Genomic DNA, 20,305 nt, shown 5'->3' with positions numbered 1-20,305 from the left:
TAATGCTGAATCCAGGGCTGAGTTACAAGTTTCTGTGTTGTTACCCATACCTTACTTGGATAGAAGGAACTTTCTCTGTTCACCTGTGAGAGAGGGGAGCTTTGAGCAGCCTATATGTCCCTGGAGGAGTGGTTTCAGCCCAGAAGTTAGTAGTTTATTGGCCATTTTGGGCTAATTTCTATCTCTTTCACTTCCCTGCTATAAAAACCGCATTTGCGCACCGGGCAGCTTCAGTTAGCTAGAGTTAAACTATTCTCGGCTCCACAAAGTCTGTTCTTCAATTTTTCCCTTGGAACTAGACAAACCTTCATCTTTAGCACTCAAGCCATTCATTTCACAGTCAAGCACTTGCTTAAAACTCATAGCAAGCACTAATGAACCCTAGCACTAGACCCCCCTGTACTGTCCAGAAGGACAAGGCTCTCTATTCGTCCCCACCAGCCAATCAGAAAAATAGCTTACTCTACCTATTCAGGCATGTCCAAAGGGCAGTTTCTGATGTACTCTCCAGCCCAACTGGTGAATCTGGGCATTTTGACACAATGTTACAACTATCTCATGTACACAGCCAACCCTCTTCTCCTACCACCAAACACTAATATATGTGAGAGATGCAATTATACAACCAAACTGGAGGCAAAGCTCTCTCAACCCAAGACTGGAACTGACAGTCAAGAGGAGAAGGGTAATACTTACAACACGCTACCAGTCTCACATAGACCTAATAAACCAACACCGGCAAATAACAGACAGGAATACATGAAAACATACTCGGAGGCTCTTAATAAAAATCTGCAAAAGCAACAGAGACCTCCAAAGCAGACATCCAAACAACATCCACACCCCACCACCAACCAAGAAACACATAATTCACATAATCAGTGTGCCACGCAGTCACAGCCCTTAAGGCAAAATAACATACCCAACACACTAGTAATAGGTGACTCTATAGTCAGGCACACTGATGTCCCACTAAGTAGGCTGGACAAGGAGAAGTTTACAGTTAGCTGCCTGTTGGGAGCCAGGATCCGCCACATAACACAAGCACTCAGGTCACTCCAGAACAAGTCCAAATACGAGACTGTCATTGTCCATGTTCGTGTGAATGACCTGAGATGTACCTCCCTGGACTACATGAAAAGAGACATGGAAGAGCTCTCTGATCATGTAACCCTGACCCTGAGTAGCATCTTGCCCTCACCAAGAATGATGCCACAGTATAAAGAAATAAATGAGCAGTTTCAACAATTGGCTAAGTTTCTGGTGTCATTCAAAGGGGATCCAGTATCTGTCCACCTGGGATGACATGCTCGACCAGCCACATTGCTTCACAAGACATGGTTTGCACGTGTCACCCTTAGGCTTTCAAATACTAGCCAAGGCTCTTGCTGCCCCCATAGTGCCTTTTTTAGGCAAGGCTCAAAAGACAAACCCACCACAATAAATAGCACAAGTAACCAAAAATTGAGGGTAATACTACTCAATGCCAGAAGTCTAAACCTCAAAATGCACGTACTTGAGGCACTCCTCAGTATGGAGAACATAGACATCTGTGCAGTAACAGAAACCTGGTTTAAGGCTCCTGAGAGTACCCCAGTACTGCTAGCCTATAAGTCATACCATACCTTTCGGCCACAGAACCAGGACCAAAACACAAAAGGCGGGGGTGTATCCATATTCATCAAGGATACCCACACCTCCAGGTTAGTGGCGCAGCACAATGCATCAGAGATCATCCATGTGCAACTAACAATGGGCAAAACTGCAATCCAAATTGTAGCTTGCTACAGATCACCCACCATGACCCAGGACCTCCATTCTGCATTTCTGGAGACACTGGGAAATATGAAGGTCCTACCAAACACCCTAATACTGGGTGATTTCAATTACCCAAACATAAACTGGGAGAACTACTCAAGTACTAACTCCCTTGCCCAACGCTTCCTAGAATTTATAAACTTGAATGCCCTAGATCAACTAGTCAACACCCCCACCAGAGGGAACATATTGGACCTGGTCATCACCAACATGGGCGACCAGTGTTCCACACCAGAGGTCAACCCCTCGCTGGTTAGATCAGACCATAGACTAATCACTCTGGATATACAAATTCCGCCCCCACTCCCAATCAAGGAAATCACCATGAAAAACTTTTCAAAAGCAAACTTCACATTACTTAAGACCAAGGTGGAAAGGTTCACAGTCCCCATGCTAAAGGACAATGCCGTCCAAGCTGCTGAAACCTTTACAAAGGCACTCTATGAGCATCTGCAGGAATGCATGGATTGTGCTATCCCAAGTAAAACCAAAAATTACTCCTCCAAGAAAAGGAAACCAGTCTGGTGGACCCCTGCCATAAACAAGCTATACAACAGAAGGAGGAAACTAGTACAGAAAAGAGTAAAATCCCAAGATGGAAAGGCATCCCTGATCAGTATCAGTAAGAAACTACAATCCCTCATTAAATCATCCAAGGCTAGTTTCGAAAGAAAAATTGCCAATGACTCCAAAGATAACCACAAAGCATTATTTAGCTATGTCAAGAACCTAAGTGGAAACTCTCAGATCTGCTCTGAGTTAGTGCAGAATGGCACAAAATACACTGAAATGACTGATATTGCCAACATTTTGGCAGACAGACTTAGTGCAAACTTCACCCCCCTCTCACCCTCTAAAGGGCCGATAACCATACCAGAAGAAGGTAGGGCCCCATCAATCACTGACATACAGGTAAAACAGCCCAATCCAAAGCCAAAAACACAGCTTCAATGAGACCGGACGGTGTCCCAGGCTGTGTCTTACAAGAGCTCCAAAATTAACTAACCCCTCACCTAAACACACTGTTCAAACTCAGCCTCTCTACAGGCTACGTACCCACAGAAAGGCGCACAGCAACAGTTATCCTGCTCCACAAAGGTGGAGCCACAATGGACCCCAGGAACTATCGCCCTATAAGCCTGGTCTGCAAGGCTATGGAGCGCATCATCATGGAACTCATTAACAGAGGGATTGGGAACCTCCAAACCTTGGACCCTACCCAGTTTGGCTTTGTTAAGGGCAGATCATGCCTCCTAATCCTGGTGGACTTCTTTGTGACAGTTACCAAGGCATTAGATGAGTGAAAGGAGGTCCACACAGCCTATCTAGACCTCACAAAGGCTTTCGGCACCATTCCCCACTCTAGTATTATAGACAAGCTCACTAGCTTGAACATAAACCCCTACGTCACAAAATGGGTTGCCAACTGGCTCATAGATAGAACCCACATGGTGAGAGTTGCAGGCTGTATGTCCGACTTGAAACTGGTTACAAGTGACATCCCCCAGAGCTCAGTCCTAGGACCCCTCCCATTCGGTATATACTTCTCAGAGGTACAGGCAAGCACACGAGGACTATGGCTGACCAAGTTTACAGACGACTGCAAACTAGGGGCCATAATTGATTCCCCAGCTGATACAGACACCCTCCAGAAGGGTCTCACTGAGACAGATACCTGGTGTCAATATCATGGCCTCAAACTAAATGCCAAAAAGCGCATAGTCATCCCCTTTGGAAAAAACAAAGTACCCACGAACTACCACATAGGTGGTAGTCCTCTAAATACAGAAAATGTAATAAGGGATCTGGGGACCCAAGTAGATAGTAATCTCTCCTTTGATAATCTTATTACCAGGGTGGTTAGAAAATCCTTCTATGTGGCCCACCTAATCACAAAAGGGTTTGCATCTAGAACAAAAGAGGTTATTTGCCTCTCTACTCATCACTCATTAGACCCATCATAGAATACAACGCCCCATTTGGGATGTACTTTACAAGACACCTGCAACAGCTGGGAAGACCACAAAAGTACCTCACCAAGAGGATTACTGGCCTGAAACAGATGCCCTATGCAGCCCGTCTCAAGAAACTCCAGCTGTACTCGGTTGCATACCGCTTTCTCAGAGGTGATCTCTGCCTGACATACAAGGCCATGTCCAACCCAGAATTGATGGACATGCTCCACCTAAAAAAAACAAATCCCGGAGAGCCACACGCTCTAGAGATATAAACCTCACCACAATGATAAATAGGACATGCTGGAGGGATAGATTCCTATCCCAGAGACTCCCCATGCTTTGGAACAGGATTCCAATATAAATCAGGCAGAGCCCCTCTCTAACACTCTTCAGGAGAAACCTTGATGGGTGGATGGGAAACAGAAAATTTACCCCAGGATCACTGTAGTGGCTCTGCTGGACAGTGGCGCAGGGAACTAATCTAAGGGGGTGGCGAAAGCCAACACATTCTGGCTAGGCTTATAAATGTCCTTGGGCAGATAGCCTAGTACTTACCTATGAACCTATGTTCCCAGTTACCTATTCCTTCCCCATCATACATCCAACATTTGCCATCTACCTGAGGAAAAATTCTTTGGAGGCTGCTTGTGGTATAAAAATACCCATGCAGATACTTCTAAACAAAAATGCTAAACCTTCTAGACTTTGTTGCATACTTGGGAGCCATGCATACATCACCAAATTGTATATTACTTATCCAGTCTCTCTTCCCAAACTTTTCAAACCTCCTCTGATTCTTACAGTTATCGTGGGGTCCTGAGATAGGATTGCCACCTTTCTTTGTACTCACACCCCTCCCCTAACCCTGCCCATCTCTTTTCCCCTCTCCTTGCCCATTTTCCACTCATTTCATGACGTCATTGCCATTTAATTTGCTGATTTTTCTATGTTTTTCTGTAAAAGTATAGTAAATCTGCCAATACTAGAGTATGAACACTGTTTTCTGGACTTCTTGGCAATTAGTTTGATTTCCAAATAGTCCAGAAGAATGGATAAGTGGCAACCCTATCCTGAGAATCTTGGCACAGAAGTACGTACTAGTTAACAAAAAAGACCATCCTTCACAGGTATTCCACCTGTACCCAGAAAACATACCTGATCATACCAGTTTTACAAGAACTGTAGCAAGGAGCTACAGAGAGTACTACAACAGGAAGTGAGCACAGTTTTCTACTCAGATTATTTGTATGCATGTATATATATGTATTTATTTTTACTGATCGGGACAGTCTGGCTAAGTGAAGGAACAGGGAGAGCAGTTTCAAACATCGTGAAAAACACTTAAGGCTGAATGGGTAAAGAACTGCATATTAAAATATTTCTGAACAGCTTAATTTTCGTAAGATTTTACTAAAACCAAAAAGATTTGGCTAATAGTCCCAACAGCTGTTACCACAGCTAAAGTTAGGAAGGTCTGGTGAAAGGTATCAACAGCTGTTACATCAGTTTCCTCCAGTTGCTGGGCCAAAAATCAGCACTAAATGCTTTTATACTAATTACTATCATCAAAAAGATCTTGTGTAAGGATCTGGCAGATGTCACTACAACTAGCTCCAGTCATTTGCTCTTGAGCCTATCTGTGCTTCTAGAATGGGCTGCCTCTACATATCTAAAAGAGTTATTTCCCTGTCAACCTTTAAAACTAAGCTGGGTGACTGGTTAGATGATTGTAAATTTTCACCTAGGATATGTAGGGAAAATCTACTTAATGGATGTCCTTATTTTTCCATCTGCAAGTACTGGATGATCTGGCCGAGTTTATCAGTGCTCTCCTTGGCCTTAAGCTTGGAAAGAACTATGAACTTATGATCTATCCCCCCCCACACACACACACACACAAAATCCCCCTGATGAGCTGCTATTTGTCATGTCATGAAGAAGTCTCAGTTGAATTAGGGGAGTGTCTGCAATACGTAGCTGATTAGACTTTTTTGGGTTTATTCAGCTCAGTCACAGCCTTCTAGCGTAAGAGCCATTATATATTGATAATCAAACCAGCTAATGCTGGATGAGCTGTCTTGGGAACAATACAAAATAAACAATGAAAGGTTAAAAAAGGGAAAAGTTTATGTGAAATAGCACAAAACAGTCTGCAGTCTTCCACATGATTATTGGTTTAGAAATGTTTTAATGTCCAGCTCTTCACCTATTCAGCCTTATATTACTGCAGCCCACCTCAGGACTAATTTTCTTATGAGAATCAAGCCCATTGTTGAATATTTAAAATGTCTTTGATATGATACTTCATCAGTAGGCTGCTTACATGGCACCACTTATTTTATGAAATAATACTAACAAAATGTTTTGCACATTTTCCTAACTTGAAGTAAGTGGATGTGTTAGGTGAACAGTTTCCTTTGCCCACATATCTGGATCTTCCATGACCTTTCAGTCCTGCTTCCCATTGATGTGCTGCACTGTCTGATTTAACGAATTTCAGCTTCATTTCATAGAGCACGTTATCTCTGTGAGTATATTACAGTATCTCTGGGGTTAATGGACTTATTCTTAATGATGGGGCGAGAAGTTCTTTGATTAGGAATTGCCTCAGAGTAGAGCCACTCTGCTTATTTTGGATTGAAAGGACCCAGCTGATGTTGTTCAGGCAGCTTATTAGAATGCCTTTGGGATAATTCTTGTTGTTCCAGGCATGGATGACTGACTCAGAATATGCTGGAAGGATCAGACAGATGTCTTGGCAGCCCAGGTACACTTGGGGACCTTTTAGGATAAACTGGAATCTACATTTAAGAAAAGAGAAGGCTGTGTGACCATGCCTAGTTTGTTGCCACTATGATGATCACCAGAAAAAAAGCAGAAGGAATGTGAAATTAAGTATTTAATGTATTGTTTGTAATTGATCCTGAATATTGCTTCCTCTCTGGTAGTTTCTAGAATCTGGTAGCATATCATAGATATGTCCTCACACACAAAGTGAACAAATGCAGTACTCTCTCACAAAATAAACAAATGCAGTACTACTACCAGCTATTGTCTAAGACAGTAACCCTTGCCAACACAGAAACACAAATACAAAATCGCAGTGCACTCAGCAGTTAACTTTCTGCTACAGAAAAATCAATCTCATGCGATCTTTTTATACCCTCTAGTACAGTTTATTGTTCTCTTAATTCTTTCTCCTTGTAGCACTTTTCAGTATTCATCAAATTTACTGGTGGCTTTATTTGCTTCATTTTTTTTTAAATAGTACAGAACATTTGTGGCATGGGTTTTTGAAAATATAACAGACAGTATAAGCTTATCCAATAGGGCCAGTACTTCAGGATGCAGTGATTTGGTGGTTGCCATTTTATTGTATATATGCCAGCTAAGGAAGGCTGTTATTGCTGTTTACCCATTGTTTAGAGTTTGTTTTTGAAACTGACATATGACTAGTGAGATTTGTACATTGTGTTCCACCTCTTTTGCTTGTGTTATATGGGGTTTTAAAGCGTTGCTCCTACTCCAGAATAGCTCATCAGCTCGAAAAGATTTGATACAGTCCAAAAAGCAAACACACCTTTAATACTGGGAAGACCAGGTTGCAGGTTCTGTTCCCCACATCAATTGCTTGGATTAGTGTTCCAGTAAATGTACTGCACTTCTGAGGTGCCATCCTTTTAATATAAGCTTAAAGCACCATCCCATCTGCCTGAGTTGGTGGTTCAGATAAATGGCACTTACTGAAAAAAGTAAAGGAACTTTCCTGGCCAAATGATTTCTCATCAATATGAAGATCAGCTTCTGTCTCTCCTTCAAATAGGCTATACCCAATGGGATGAGCAATATCAACAAAAATAATTTTGTCTGGAATATTGTAGTCTAACATTACTGCTACTATGATATAATCTGCAGGAGCATACTCCTAAATGAGCAGGATTAATCCCAAGGATGAGGTTTATTAAGTCACCAGAGAGCAAATCTTGCGTATCTTCCACTCCTAGATGATATTGCATCACATCAAAATAGTTAACCTAAGAGGAATTTAACTTTATTTTTGCATCTTGCCAGTACTCATCACAATCAACTACATACTAATCTGTACTCACAAGACACAGTAAAAAGGCATGTGGTCGTATTCATTAACCCCTACACTAAGTGTACATGATCTATATTCAAGAATATCCCTACCACATTTTTTGTGCTTTCTAGACACTCAGAAAGATACTTATAATCAGTACTTTGTGGTAACCTTTATAAACCCCTCTCAACATTTAAGGCTTCACAAAAATAAGTAGGAAAAGTAAAATTAGGAAGAATAAATTGTGAGTTATGCTTGTGTTGTCTACTGTAAACTTAGTGTAGGTGATCATTTCAGGGATGTTGTTTGAGTGATTTTAGTGATATATGAGCATTTCTGAATTTGTAAAAAAATATAATGAGGAGACATGGCATTAAATTTACTTAATGTTTGTGAATGTTCATCTCAGTCCATGCAAATGTGGTTGCCCAGAGTTATCCAACCTGAATTTATGACCCAGGAGCTGTGCAGTTAACCTCCCATGTCAATTACGTTTTCCAAGGTTTTTATTTGTGAAATCAGACTGTGTACCTCACTGGTATAATACATACTGCTTTGGTACATTATGTAGTATATTCCTTTTTCTCTGTATCATTAAGATCAATTTAAGCTGATTTCAATAGAACTTAGCATTAAATTTAAATGAGGACTCTTGTGGTATTAAGAAGCATCTCCTTAGTATACATATTGACTCACTATATTGTTTCTGGGGCAGCAAGCAGATATTTTTAAATTATTTATAGAGCTCCATCCTCTCTCTCATATGATATGCAGGGTAACATATGGAAGCGATAAGAGCATATAGCTGCTGCACTCAGACACCCTACCTTCCTTATATGCTGCAGTTTGTCTGTGCTAACTATGCACACAGTAGATGTGCTCCCAGTAAAGGCATATTGTCAATTAAATACTGCAGATGAAACACCTTATTTTGAAACCAAAAATATGAGATGCTTTAGTGTTGAAAGCATAGTGGCAGTAAGAGCCTGTATTTCTAAAGAAACCATTTTTCTTCAATCAGAATGCTATATTACTGAATGCAATAACCTGAGTGATACCTCTTGTGGCATTATTCTGGGGAGGTGGTTATACAAAGATCAGCAGATAAAAGAAAAACAGGGACACAAAATACATACCTACTAAACAAACTATAAATTCAGTTTTCACAGCTAGTAATGAAGTAGTGTCATCGGAGGCCAGAAAGATAGCAAACATACTCATAACTTTTTTGTCCAGCTCCCTGAAGCAAAAATGGTACTTAGGGTCTTGTGATGAACTGGTGTACAACTTGAAGGATGAGCTGTTATTAGTCTGGGTTCAACCTGTATTGAAGTTTACTTCATAAGGGAGCAGTTACAGAGATTATGTTGAGCACCCATTTTTCACTTATTGAAATGATTAAAATATTAGCCCTGAGTAATGACACAAAACTGTGCTCATAAGAGTGACCGAACAACACATGTTATTACACATCTTTCTCTTAATGTTGTACAGACGTTCGGAGCTGCACTTGTCTGGATGCAATCCCTTCAATTTCTGGCCCTAGTATGGAGAGCATCCTCTTCTTCTGAACAGAGTTGCTGCATTGAAGCAGGACTTTCTCATAGAGTTTCATAGCTTCTTCAACCAGCTGGTCTGCTTCCTCCATGTCTTTGCTGAAGTACACTGTCCCCAGAGATTCTTTCTGTGGATACAAACAAAAGCTAGATTATAACTTTCTCCAGCATTCTGGTATAGGTTCATTTGCTCATTATTTTACTGATTTCAAGATCTATATGACTCTTAAAGAGCAGCTTCTAAATCTAACAACAGCTTGTCACATTGACCTTTTACTCTTGACGTTTTGTCTTGTACGATGTCAGTCGGCAGTTATAATAGTTTGTTTTAGAATGAGTTTTCTACAGTTTACAAAAACATTTTTTTTTTATTTATATTTCATTGTAGAGCTTCTAAATACAGCTTCAGCTCAGAACAATTTTAATGTTATTAATTTTATGACATTTGATGTTTGAGGTTTGCAGTCTTACCTGTCTAATTACAGAACTGCAGCAAGTAAGTAACAAAATTGCATTTAACCTTACCTAAATGTGATACAAGCAGAGGCACCAAACCACTGTGTAAAAATGTTAGTAAAGGCATTATTCACTCAGCACAATTCCCAGAGAGAACAACAAAATGATACATATCCAATAATGCAAAGCATTAACAGGAAGTATATGCATATTCTGTACAATAATTCAAGATTTCCTTACATGTGATGAGGGCCAGTTGATCTGGTTTTAATTTCTGGAAGCAACTGCTTCAAGTTAGGCTTGTGTAGGTTGTTAAACATTTAGTGGGATCATTGTGTGAGGACTGCTCATGCTTAAATGGGGAGTGTCTTCTCCCTACCGTTAATCTGTCCATGGAGTTTATCTAAAAGGGCAGATGTTGAAAGTTTGCTTGTCTCATCAGTAAGCAGAGAGGACAGTTATTTGCCAGGATGGATAAGTGAATATGTCCTTCCGTATCACTGTTGCAGTATTCATAATCTAAGGGATCTCCTGCCAAGGATAGCTCATCTGGCCAGTACACCAAAGCCTTTAGTACTTACAGGCATCATATGTCATGCATGTGCTCCCCATACAAGGAGTAAGGCATAAAAGTGACATACAGATGCACACGCTCAGAACTTCTTTGCTGATAGTCCGAACGCCATACTTGAACATTGCCCTAAACACCCTTCTACCGTGCTGGTTACAAAACTGCATTTTAGGTAAGTGCCCTGTTGGGGTTTCTTCTTATCTTTCTTTTTTCTTTAGTGTTGATCATGTCATCCAGAAAGGGAAAATCTCAGTGTAGGAGGACATTCCCCTTAATGACCATCGAAAGCATTGTTTTTTTTGTTTGAGTGCTTCCCATGACCATATGCAGTGTTCTATCTGCCAGGCCTTTGTCCCTCAGACCCCATGTACTTGTCTCTCTTCTTTATATTTATATATATATATATATATATATATATATATTTATATATATATATATATATATATATATATATATATATATATCTATATATATATACACACACACACACACACACATATATATATATATATATATATATATATATGTATATATACACCTTGAAAACCATTGTCTTAAGCTGTTTGCTCAGGGTGCTATGGTGGAATCTTCCCATACTGAGGGTCAGCCGACTGCCAAGAAAAAGGCCAAAAAACTTAGATCTGATACAGCTGCTGTCTAGCCTTCCTGGATATCTCTTTGTAGGCTAGTGAAAGCCCAGATCATCGTCTTTTGATTACTTTGGATTCCTGTGCCTCGTCCTCATCCTCATCAGAGGTGGCATGGATCCGACTTCTATCACATCCTCAGAGGCTTAACAAAAGTCTGCTCCTGATGTTGAGAGGGGACTTTGGCTGATTATATCCGATGGACCGAGACGGATTCTGCAGACCTTAGGGAGGAGATTCCTTCTATGCTTATTGAATGTTGCCAGGGGTCTGACAATCTGAGAGTGTTTTGTGCAGACATCCTGCAGAAATAGAAACAGAAGACCAAGCATTTTCCCCCTGTAGTTAAAGATCTCTAAAATGAATGCCAGGATTTTATTCAGGGGTTATTCAATGGTTTGATGGCTTAGAAGCCTCCTCAAGGAGTGCTTGTGCCAGGCCCCTCCCTGGTCTTCCATTCCCATTAAAAGATCCAGGGAACTGGATTCCTTGGAAGAGGATCTGGATTCAGGGGAAAAGTCCCTGACTTACTCTTCTCAAAAATCCTTCACCCTTGGACTGTGTTTCAGAGGAAGAGGATTCTATTTGTACATATTCCCCTTTGGAGGAACTGTCCCTTGAGGATACTACTGCCTACATAATGGAGTTTTTTTAAGTGAGATTGCTGTAAAGTCTCTGACATTCAGTAAAGGTGTTATGATCTCCTCCAAATGGAGTCTCATAAGACATCAGATGTTCCCTCTGTTCTGGCTGTCATCTTTGGATACCTTTTCAGCAGCTTCTGTGGCCACTGATTCTTAACCCTATGCATCCAAGAAAACAGATACCAGCTCCATTTCTTTTGGTTCAGGGCAACATTCAAGCTGTGCCTCCTGCCCAGGTAGGAAGTAGTTTTTATTCCAGAATGTTTTTGGTTCCCTGAAAGGACGACACTTGGAGACCAATTCTGGATCCTTCCTTGCTCAACATCTTTCTCAAGATTCCTTCCTTTCAGATGTTGTCTCTTCAAACTTTTATTTTCCCTTCTACCCCATGCATTTCTGGTCTCTCTGGGTCTCAAGGATACCTATCTTCACATCCCCATCCATCCCCTTTTCAGAAAAGTTTTACATTTCTCTGTTTCTTCCTTGCATTTTCAGTTCTCTGCTTTGCCCTTTGGCCTGTCTACTGCCCTGGGATATTCACGAAATGCCTCGCTCCTGTCATTACCTGTTTCAGGATGCAAGGAGTTCAGATCTTTCCCTATCTGGATGATCTGTTCATTCAAGCTTCTTCTCCAAGTGCTCTGCTTCAAGATCATTTCATTTACAAAGTCTGGGGTTCACAGACTTTCAGAAATCAGCTCAGACACCTTCTCAACATCATATTTTCCACTGTTGCAGGCTTCAGACCATCCCCATGCAGGCACCTCTACCTTCCCCAAGACCCTGTCTCTCACTGCCTTTTTCCACTCTCTTCTTCCCATGGCTTCAGTCACAGCCAGGGACTTTCACAGGGTTTTTGGGTTCATGACTTCCTCCATTGCTATGCTCCCTCTGGCCAGGCTCCACATGAAAAAGCTTCAGTGGTACCTCAAGTCAGTCTGGCTCCAACATTGCCACCCCCAGACTTCCAAGTCCCCTGCCTTCCCTGTCTCAAGTTCGAGCTTCAGTGGCAGATTCATCAACTTCCTCTCAATCTGGGGCTTTCTTTCCAGGCTCCAGTCCTGACTCAAGAGCTGTTTAGACACCTTAGACAGGGGATGGGGGGGTCCTCCTTCAGTTTCCTTGTGGTTCAGGATCCCTGGTGTCTTCATCAGAAGTTGGATTACATAAATATAAAGAAGATGAGGGCTTTGCAGTCTTTTTGTTCCCTCTTTCATCCAGGCCTCTCAATATTTTCACAGACAGTACCACAGTGATGTGGTATATCAACAAGCAAGGGGGTATAAGATCCTATTTTCTTTGCAGACTTGCTCTATAGGTCAGGGATCTAGCTGTCCAGTATCAAGTGGCTCTTCAGGCAGTTACTTTACCTTGGAGCTCATTCTAGTGGAACTCTTTGAGCAGGTCCAGCACACAAGCTCATGAATGGATGCTTTCCTGGACATTATCCATTGGAGGGGTATTCCTCAGGTAGAGCTTTTTGCCTCCTCTCTGAACAGACAACTTCCTCTATTCTGTTCCAGGGTCCCAAGTCCTCTGGTTTGGAAAGTGGACACCCTGTCTATTCTTTAGAACGAGATGTTTCTCTATGTCTTCCCATCTCCTTCCTCTCTTACCACAAGTCTTGCTAGTGACTCACTTTTGACCCAAACATCATCTTTCTCACTTGGCCAGGGAAAATCACCACAAGTTACTTCACCAGGTAGATCATCTCACATAAGATAAGGGGTCTCTCATCCATCTTCACTTGTCCATTCTTCAACTGACTCTGGGGTGATAGGATTTTGATCACTTTCATGCACCTCTTTTCCTGAGGATGTGCTTTCAGGGTTTGCATCCTCCTTTGGCCTCTAGATTTCAGGTCAAGCAGTTTCTTAAAAGCATCCTTCATATTAGGCTTCCTAGGAAGCCCATTCTACCTTCTTGGGACCTCAGTTTTATTCTTGAAAAATTAACTCAGGATCCATTTGAGCCTGCTTCTTCAGCTTCCTTACAACATTGTACTTGGAAGGCTGTTCTCCTGTTGGCTCTCACTTCTGCCAAGAGAGTCTCTGAACTTCAGGCTCTCATGACCATTCTTTCTTTCCCAGATTTCCACAGAGATAAGGTGTCTCTTTGTACTAATCCTTCTTTTATTCCCAGTGTGGTTAATGAGATTTCCCATAATCAGTCTATTAGTATCCCTTCATTTTTTCCCTTCTCCACAGTCTGTCAGTGAGAAGGTTCTTCACACCTTGGATTTGCAGCTCAGGTATTATTTGGACAGAACTAAACATATTCACAAATCTGAGCAGTTTTTTGTTTCCTTTCATCCCAGGTCTTTGAGTTTGGCTGTTTTTAAGCAAACCATCTCTTCCTGGATTTCTAAGGCCATTTTTTATTGTTATTCTTTTCAAGGCTCGTTCTACAAGGACTATTGCCTCCTCTGGTTATTTTTTCAAGGGGCTGGATACCAATTCCACTCTTAAGGCTGCTAGTTGGTTTTCTGTTCATACTTTCACTAAGCATTACTAGTTGGATGTTGTTTCCAGGGCCACAGCTGGATTTGCCAGGGTTATCCTGCATGGGTTTCTGGAGGGTACGTACCTTTCTCCTCCCAGGCTTCTTCTTGAGCTTTTGTAGTCTCCCTTAGGTTATGAATACTGCAACAGTGATATAGAAGGACATAGTACTGTTGTGTAAAGTCTTACTGTAACAGTAGATGTCCTTCTCTTCACTTTTGCAGTCTTTGCTACCTCCCTCCTGCCCACTCTGCTCTAGCATTATTTCTTGCCCTCATGGCTGAGGGGCTCTTCTCCCTTTTCTCCTCCTGGATGCATGTTTTTCCTTGTCCCTAGGGGCATTCTGTTCCTCCTGCATTTTTCCAGTTCTGAGTGTGTGCTTCCATATGTCATATTTATGCCCTACGCTTTGTGACATATAACACCTATAAGTACCAAAGGCTTTGGTATACTGGCTGGACATTGGGCTATCCTTGTCAGGAGATCTCTTAGGTTATGACTACTGCAACAGTGAAGGGAAGGACATCTACTGTTTGGTAAGAATTTACACAGCTGTACTATTTTCCACCATTTGCCGGGGGGGGGGGTTGGCATAATGGTGGTTAAGGTGTTTATCTCACAGACACAAGGTGTAGAATTTGATTCTCATCTTTGAGGGAAATTGGCTGGACTCAGTATGGCCTGAAAGGGCAAATAGCCTAGTACTTATCTATAAACCTAGGTGTTGCAAGCTTATGATTCTGGACTGTTAACAGCAGTGAACTTGTTTTGCTAAAATTAAATATATGGGAACAATTGTTTACCTTCCATAGAAATGAATGAGATTGCAGACTGGAAGGTAAGTTTGCATAGTAAATAGGACTCAGCTGGAAAAAGTGCATTTTGCTCAGTCAAACGATCATTGTTAAACAGAAGTAAATAAATAAATACATTTTTTTAAAAGAAGCCAGACAGTAGTTTCATATGTTTTCAAAGTTCTGCCACCAAAACATCCACAGATTGTCTTTAGATTATTTCATGAATATAGACATAATACACATTAGATGCACATTACATATTAGGTAGTAATAAAGGGTACATATTAGGAGCACAGTGATTTGAAAAGAAAGAGTGACATTTCCTTTTTGGGTTAAATTTATTATGGCTTATATCTGAAAAATTACAGTAATCACATTTCAAATAACTCTGTTCAAATGACTGTATAGTACAAACTGTTAGTTTTGTCTACTTCAACCCAAAGCAGTGTGGTAGTTACTTTGGTAGTTTGCAATTATTGTCTCCTAAAAATCTCAGCAAAGCATAGTTAGGGTGCTGCTAAAGGCAACTAAAATGTACACATCAAATTTGATATGGTCTAAGCTGCAAATAAATGTAATAAAAAGTCACAAAGATGTACAGCTACACTCATAAATGCAGGCTAATACTACAATATTTTTTTATATTTTTTTTGCTCTAGATTGTTAACATGTTTATCATATGGCCTCCACTTTTAAACTAAAGTAATTAATTTAATTAGTAATTGAATTAAAGCTAATCTGTATCTTGTTCTGTCTTGTAGGCTATATATGTCTTTATATCCTAGGTCCCCATTTCCTCTAGCAACAACACTTTATTTCTTTGTTTCTCTGAATTTATAGTTTACTACAATCATGTTCTACGTCATACTTGTGCTGACTTATTTTGAATGTATACCAGACTACAACTTATCTCACTGGGTCAATTCCTCATGTATGAATGTATTCCTGAAGAACATTATGTAAACTCCTTAGCAATGAACTGGGTAACTTGCAAACAATTTTGTGAATTCTTTGTTATGACCTGAAGAATTTCACTTTTATGTAATATAAACTTTGCCATGAAATGAAAATGTGACGTGCATAATTCTGTGCTATGAAATGAATGATGTGACTTCTACACTATTTTGGTGCAGTATGCACCTAGATCATGGCTTAAAAGGGTCCAAGGACCAGTTCACTTAACAAGGTAACAAACACAAATAAGAAGGTAAAACTTTCTGAAAAGGTAATTTTGCAGAGTGGTCACATATAGGGATATGATATGCAGTGAAAATTCAGTCTCACAGTATTGACTACTCAAACAGCAAATGTTCACCAATTTAAATGCTTGCTGCTTCTTCTTCTTCCAGCTTTTTCCCGGTTAGGGGTCGCCACAGTGGAGCACCTGTCCGCTCATGATTGGCAGTGGAGTTTTACAGTGTCGAGTTGCCACCCCAGAGCCCAACCTTCCACAGAAGGCGCGCACACGCACACATTCACACCTAGGGCCAATTTAGAGTGTCCAATCCACCTACGGCATGTCTTTGGGATGTAGGAGGAAACTGGAACACCCGGAGGAAACCCACGCGATAAACTGGACAATTAAACTCATCTACGGATCCTACCTCAGAACAGTTCTGTTTGAAGCAAGCACTGTCCAGCAACTAGGCAGTGGTGCAGATCACTGTAATATGTAAGATGGCTAGCAGGTTAATGAAATGGATATATCCATGGCCCTCAGGATATCATGAGGAAGTTATGATTGCACCCCGTCTCCCAGCTAGCGAATGCACAAACCGTCTTTGACATCTGTAATATCTTCTTGTTGCTAATAAAGGCATTTGGAGCAGCATAGCAGACTGTACTGTGATTTTAAGCATGCTGAGATGCATTTATTAAGATGTACTGCTGGGATTATAATTTGACTGTCATCTATCGTGGCCTTTGGTTTACTTGTCGCCAGTGTCATAAATATTTCAAGTGTTACTGTTTGGGGGTATATATAAATCAGTTGCATTAGCTTACCCATTTTTTGACTTTATATGATCTGTGGTATAAGCTGTGATTAAGTAGTTTTATTTACTGATTACCGTTTATGTGTTATATTTATTTACTGATGCAACCTGGAAGAAATGAAAAAAAAAAAAAAAAAGTGGGATCTTTAGAAAAGGGAAGGGAAATTACATAGAAATCAAATTTTACATACAGAATAATGCTCAGGATGAGTGAAATTAAAGGACAGCAGGACATGGGCAATTCATGTAAAATTAGAGTGAAATTATAATTGCTAAAAAAGACGTTTATATTGCATGAAGTTAATGAAAAGTGCTCAGAATGGTTTGTTTTAATTTCTTTAACTGTATATGTACCTATGCTATTGTTCAATGTGTGAATTTAACAAAGGTGTTTAAAAAAAAAAACACCATGTTGTTCTTCGGTATGTTATGTAATATGCCGGATGTTAAATGTAGCACCTTGGCTGGAGTTAGAGGAAGAAGATTACGGATGACATGCGAGGAGCAGGAATCAGGCAGCCAAGTACTACAACTTACATAAGGATGTTGCTGTCAAATTTGGAAGTGGTTAACAATCACAAAATAGTATGGTTCACAATCAGCTTAACTGCAGAATCATGGCAAACAAAAGTAAGGGTTCTGGATTTCAGGAGAGCAAACTTTGACCAAGTGGGGCAGTACCACAGGAAAACTCAGCAAACATAAATGGAAGTGATGTCACTTAACCAAGGAGATACATAAAAACTGTTAATACCACAAACATCAAAGCTCATGAAACCAACATACAAATCAAAAACAAGAAAAATGGGACCCATTTTTGTGGTAGTCAGAAGGATAGCCTTGTTTCCCAAACACACTTACAATGCCTTTTTTGGCATTGAGAGTAAGGCCATGGTCAGCACACTAAGTTTTGGTTCTGGTAAGCCCATCGTGGAGGATATGAATATCTACGAATGAGTCAATTACAGTACCTAGTTCACAGTTATCTGCAAACTTGGTTAGTCAAAGACCTTTGACATCTGCTTTCATATTGGAAAAGTAGATAATGAAAAGTAGGAAACCCAGGACAGAGCCCTGTGGGACACCACTAGTAACATGCCTTTTTAGAAGAGAAGGTGCCACCAAATCATGCTATGTGCATTTGATTAGATCACAACCTTGCAAGGCAGTGAGTGACATAAGCGGTTTATGTTTGTCTGGAGAGTTTGTCAATATTTGCATGGGAAATCATATCATCTTTAACAATATCTAGATAAATAGTATCACAGAATGGTCTTTGTCAGTGGCATCTGTTACACTTTCAAGGAAGCTAATCAGATTAAGAAAACAATATCTACTTTTCAGAAAAATAAACTTATTTTTTTGTTGGTCACCATGACAGATTACTTAATACTGATTCCTGGTGGAGTGGCACCACAAAGGCCATTCTCCAGAAGTCTGGTGCATACACTGCGGAAAGACTAAGGTGAAAAGTTTTAAGAGGAATTCAACAATATTGTACATTTTGTACCAAGTAGGAGACAGTCTGGTATACAGTCTGGACCCATGGAATGATTGGTTTTGGTTTTGTATAGATCTTCTAGGTTATGGTCCATACTGATTGGGAAGGGGAGGAATGTAGTGATTCAAGGGAGACAGCATAGGGGCAAGCTATCAGAGTGAAACTAGAACTAAATTTGTCAGCTAAGGGCAATGGAAATGGCTGCAGGATCAGAATAAGTAATACCATTCCATTAGAGGTCATGGCGGTGTTGGGTATTGCTTCTAGTACTCCTGTTAGTTAAAAACAGGCCTTATTGTTATCCTTGGAACAGATGTCTACTTTCAGGTCCTATCCTTAGTCTTCTAATGCTATGCCTTAGTTTTTGCTGACCTGCCTAAACACCTTATCATGGTAAAAGGGAGGGAATAATTTATGTGAAGCAAGTAGATTTTCCTCTTATTAAAGAGTTTGTTTATTCAGAAGGTCCACCAAAGGGGGTATTTTTGAATTTCCTATTTATACTCATGCCATATAGAGTTGTCTATACACTGGTTTAATGGGTGAACAAATCAACTGTGTATGTTACAGCAAAGTGACTGGGTCAGCACAGAGGGGCAGTGCTTTTGAAATAATTCAGGCCCTCAGAGATATTAGATTGGAATAAAATAAAATAAAAATGAACTGCTCTGACTGAAGAGTCCTTTGTTAAAAATTTTTAAAATACATATACTGAAACTTCGGACTCACCATGAAGAAAACATCTGATCAAATTCTAAATTTCAAAAGATTTTATTGTAAACGGTAAGCGCTTTCGCGTATATAAAATACGCTTCCTCAGACCATAGCTTAAAACAATATTACCCAAGCTTATATAATATCAGAGATATTAGATTGGCTTTTGTGTAATCACTGAATATGGTAACTTAGGTATGGATGGTACTGGTTTTGAGGGTGGAGATGACAGTGGTGTTCACATTTGTTTAAGGATGGAATGATAATTGTAGGGTGCAGGCAGTGGCAACATTTATATGGACAAGGACAAGTATATTGTCACTGTTCGATCTATGTAGATAGTATTGATAAAATCAAGGAACCACAGGACATTTATTATTATTATTATTGGTAATGCAAGATTTCCAGTTAGTGGATGGGTAAATAATATCAACCAGGAAGAGAATACTGGAATAATATGGTATAGAATTCAGCTTATCGAGCTAGTTATGGTCATCACTGAAGCTCTACAGTTGGCAGTACTTGGCTTTATTTAATGTGATTAATATGTGAGGGTTCCATATCAGTAGTTGGTATGAGGTGATGGAAGCAAGATACTCACTGAACACCATCAACCCATCAGTTTGACATAATTTTAAGTTTTAGTTTGTCTTTCGGCTTTTTCCCCATAAGGGGTCACCACAGCGGAACTCCGGTCTGCTAATGATTGGCAGTATATTTTTACGAAACGCCGAGGTGCCAGCTCGACGCCCAACCTTCAACGAAGGCACACACATTCACGCACGCATGTCTTTCGAATGCTACCCAACCACGGGGAGGACATGCAGACTCCACACAGAAGGCACTCCCAAGCCAAGCCGAGAATCAAATGGGAGAACCTCTTGCTGTGAGGTAACAACGCTACCGCCGTACCACCGTGGCATTTTGACATCATTTTAAGTACAAGCTTGAAATTGGTGCTGAAGGGGAGAACAGCAGATCTAAAGGTCAGTAGAGCATCAGACTCCATCTGTCAATGTTTCAGTTCAAAATGGGCAAACTAGACAAATCTAGCAAAGAGGTTTTAG

The 20,305-nt window shown here is 40.4% G+C and overlaps 1 protein-coding gene across 1 annotated transcript in view; it reads right to left on the bottom strand.

Moving 5' to 3' along the window:
- Positions 1–6,662: 6,662 nt before the first annotated feature.
- LOC122811427 overlaps positions 6,663–20,305 on the bottom strand; it is a 60,016-nt gene continuing 46,373 nt past the window's right edge. Inside the window, exon 2 of the mRNA XM_044083266.1 lies at positions 6,663–9,541. Coding sequence (XP_043939201.1) covers positions 9,338–9,541 — 204 coding nt within the window. The 3' untranslated portion in view covers positions 6,663–9,337. The remainder of the gene's footprint in view (positions 9,542–20,305) is intronic.

This window comes from Protopterus annectens, chromosome 9.part0 (assembly GCF_019279795.1).
Source record: "Protopterus annectens isolate FY-2018-M chromosome 9.part0, PAN1.0, whole genome shotgun sequence".
Taxonomy (NCBI): Eukaryota; Metazoa; Chordata; order Ceratodontiformes; family Protopteridae; genus Protopterus; species Protopterus annectens.
The sequence above is the reverse complement of the archived record's forward strand: the minus strand, read 5'-3'. Positions and strand labels throughout refer to the sequence as shown.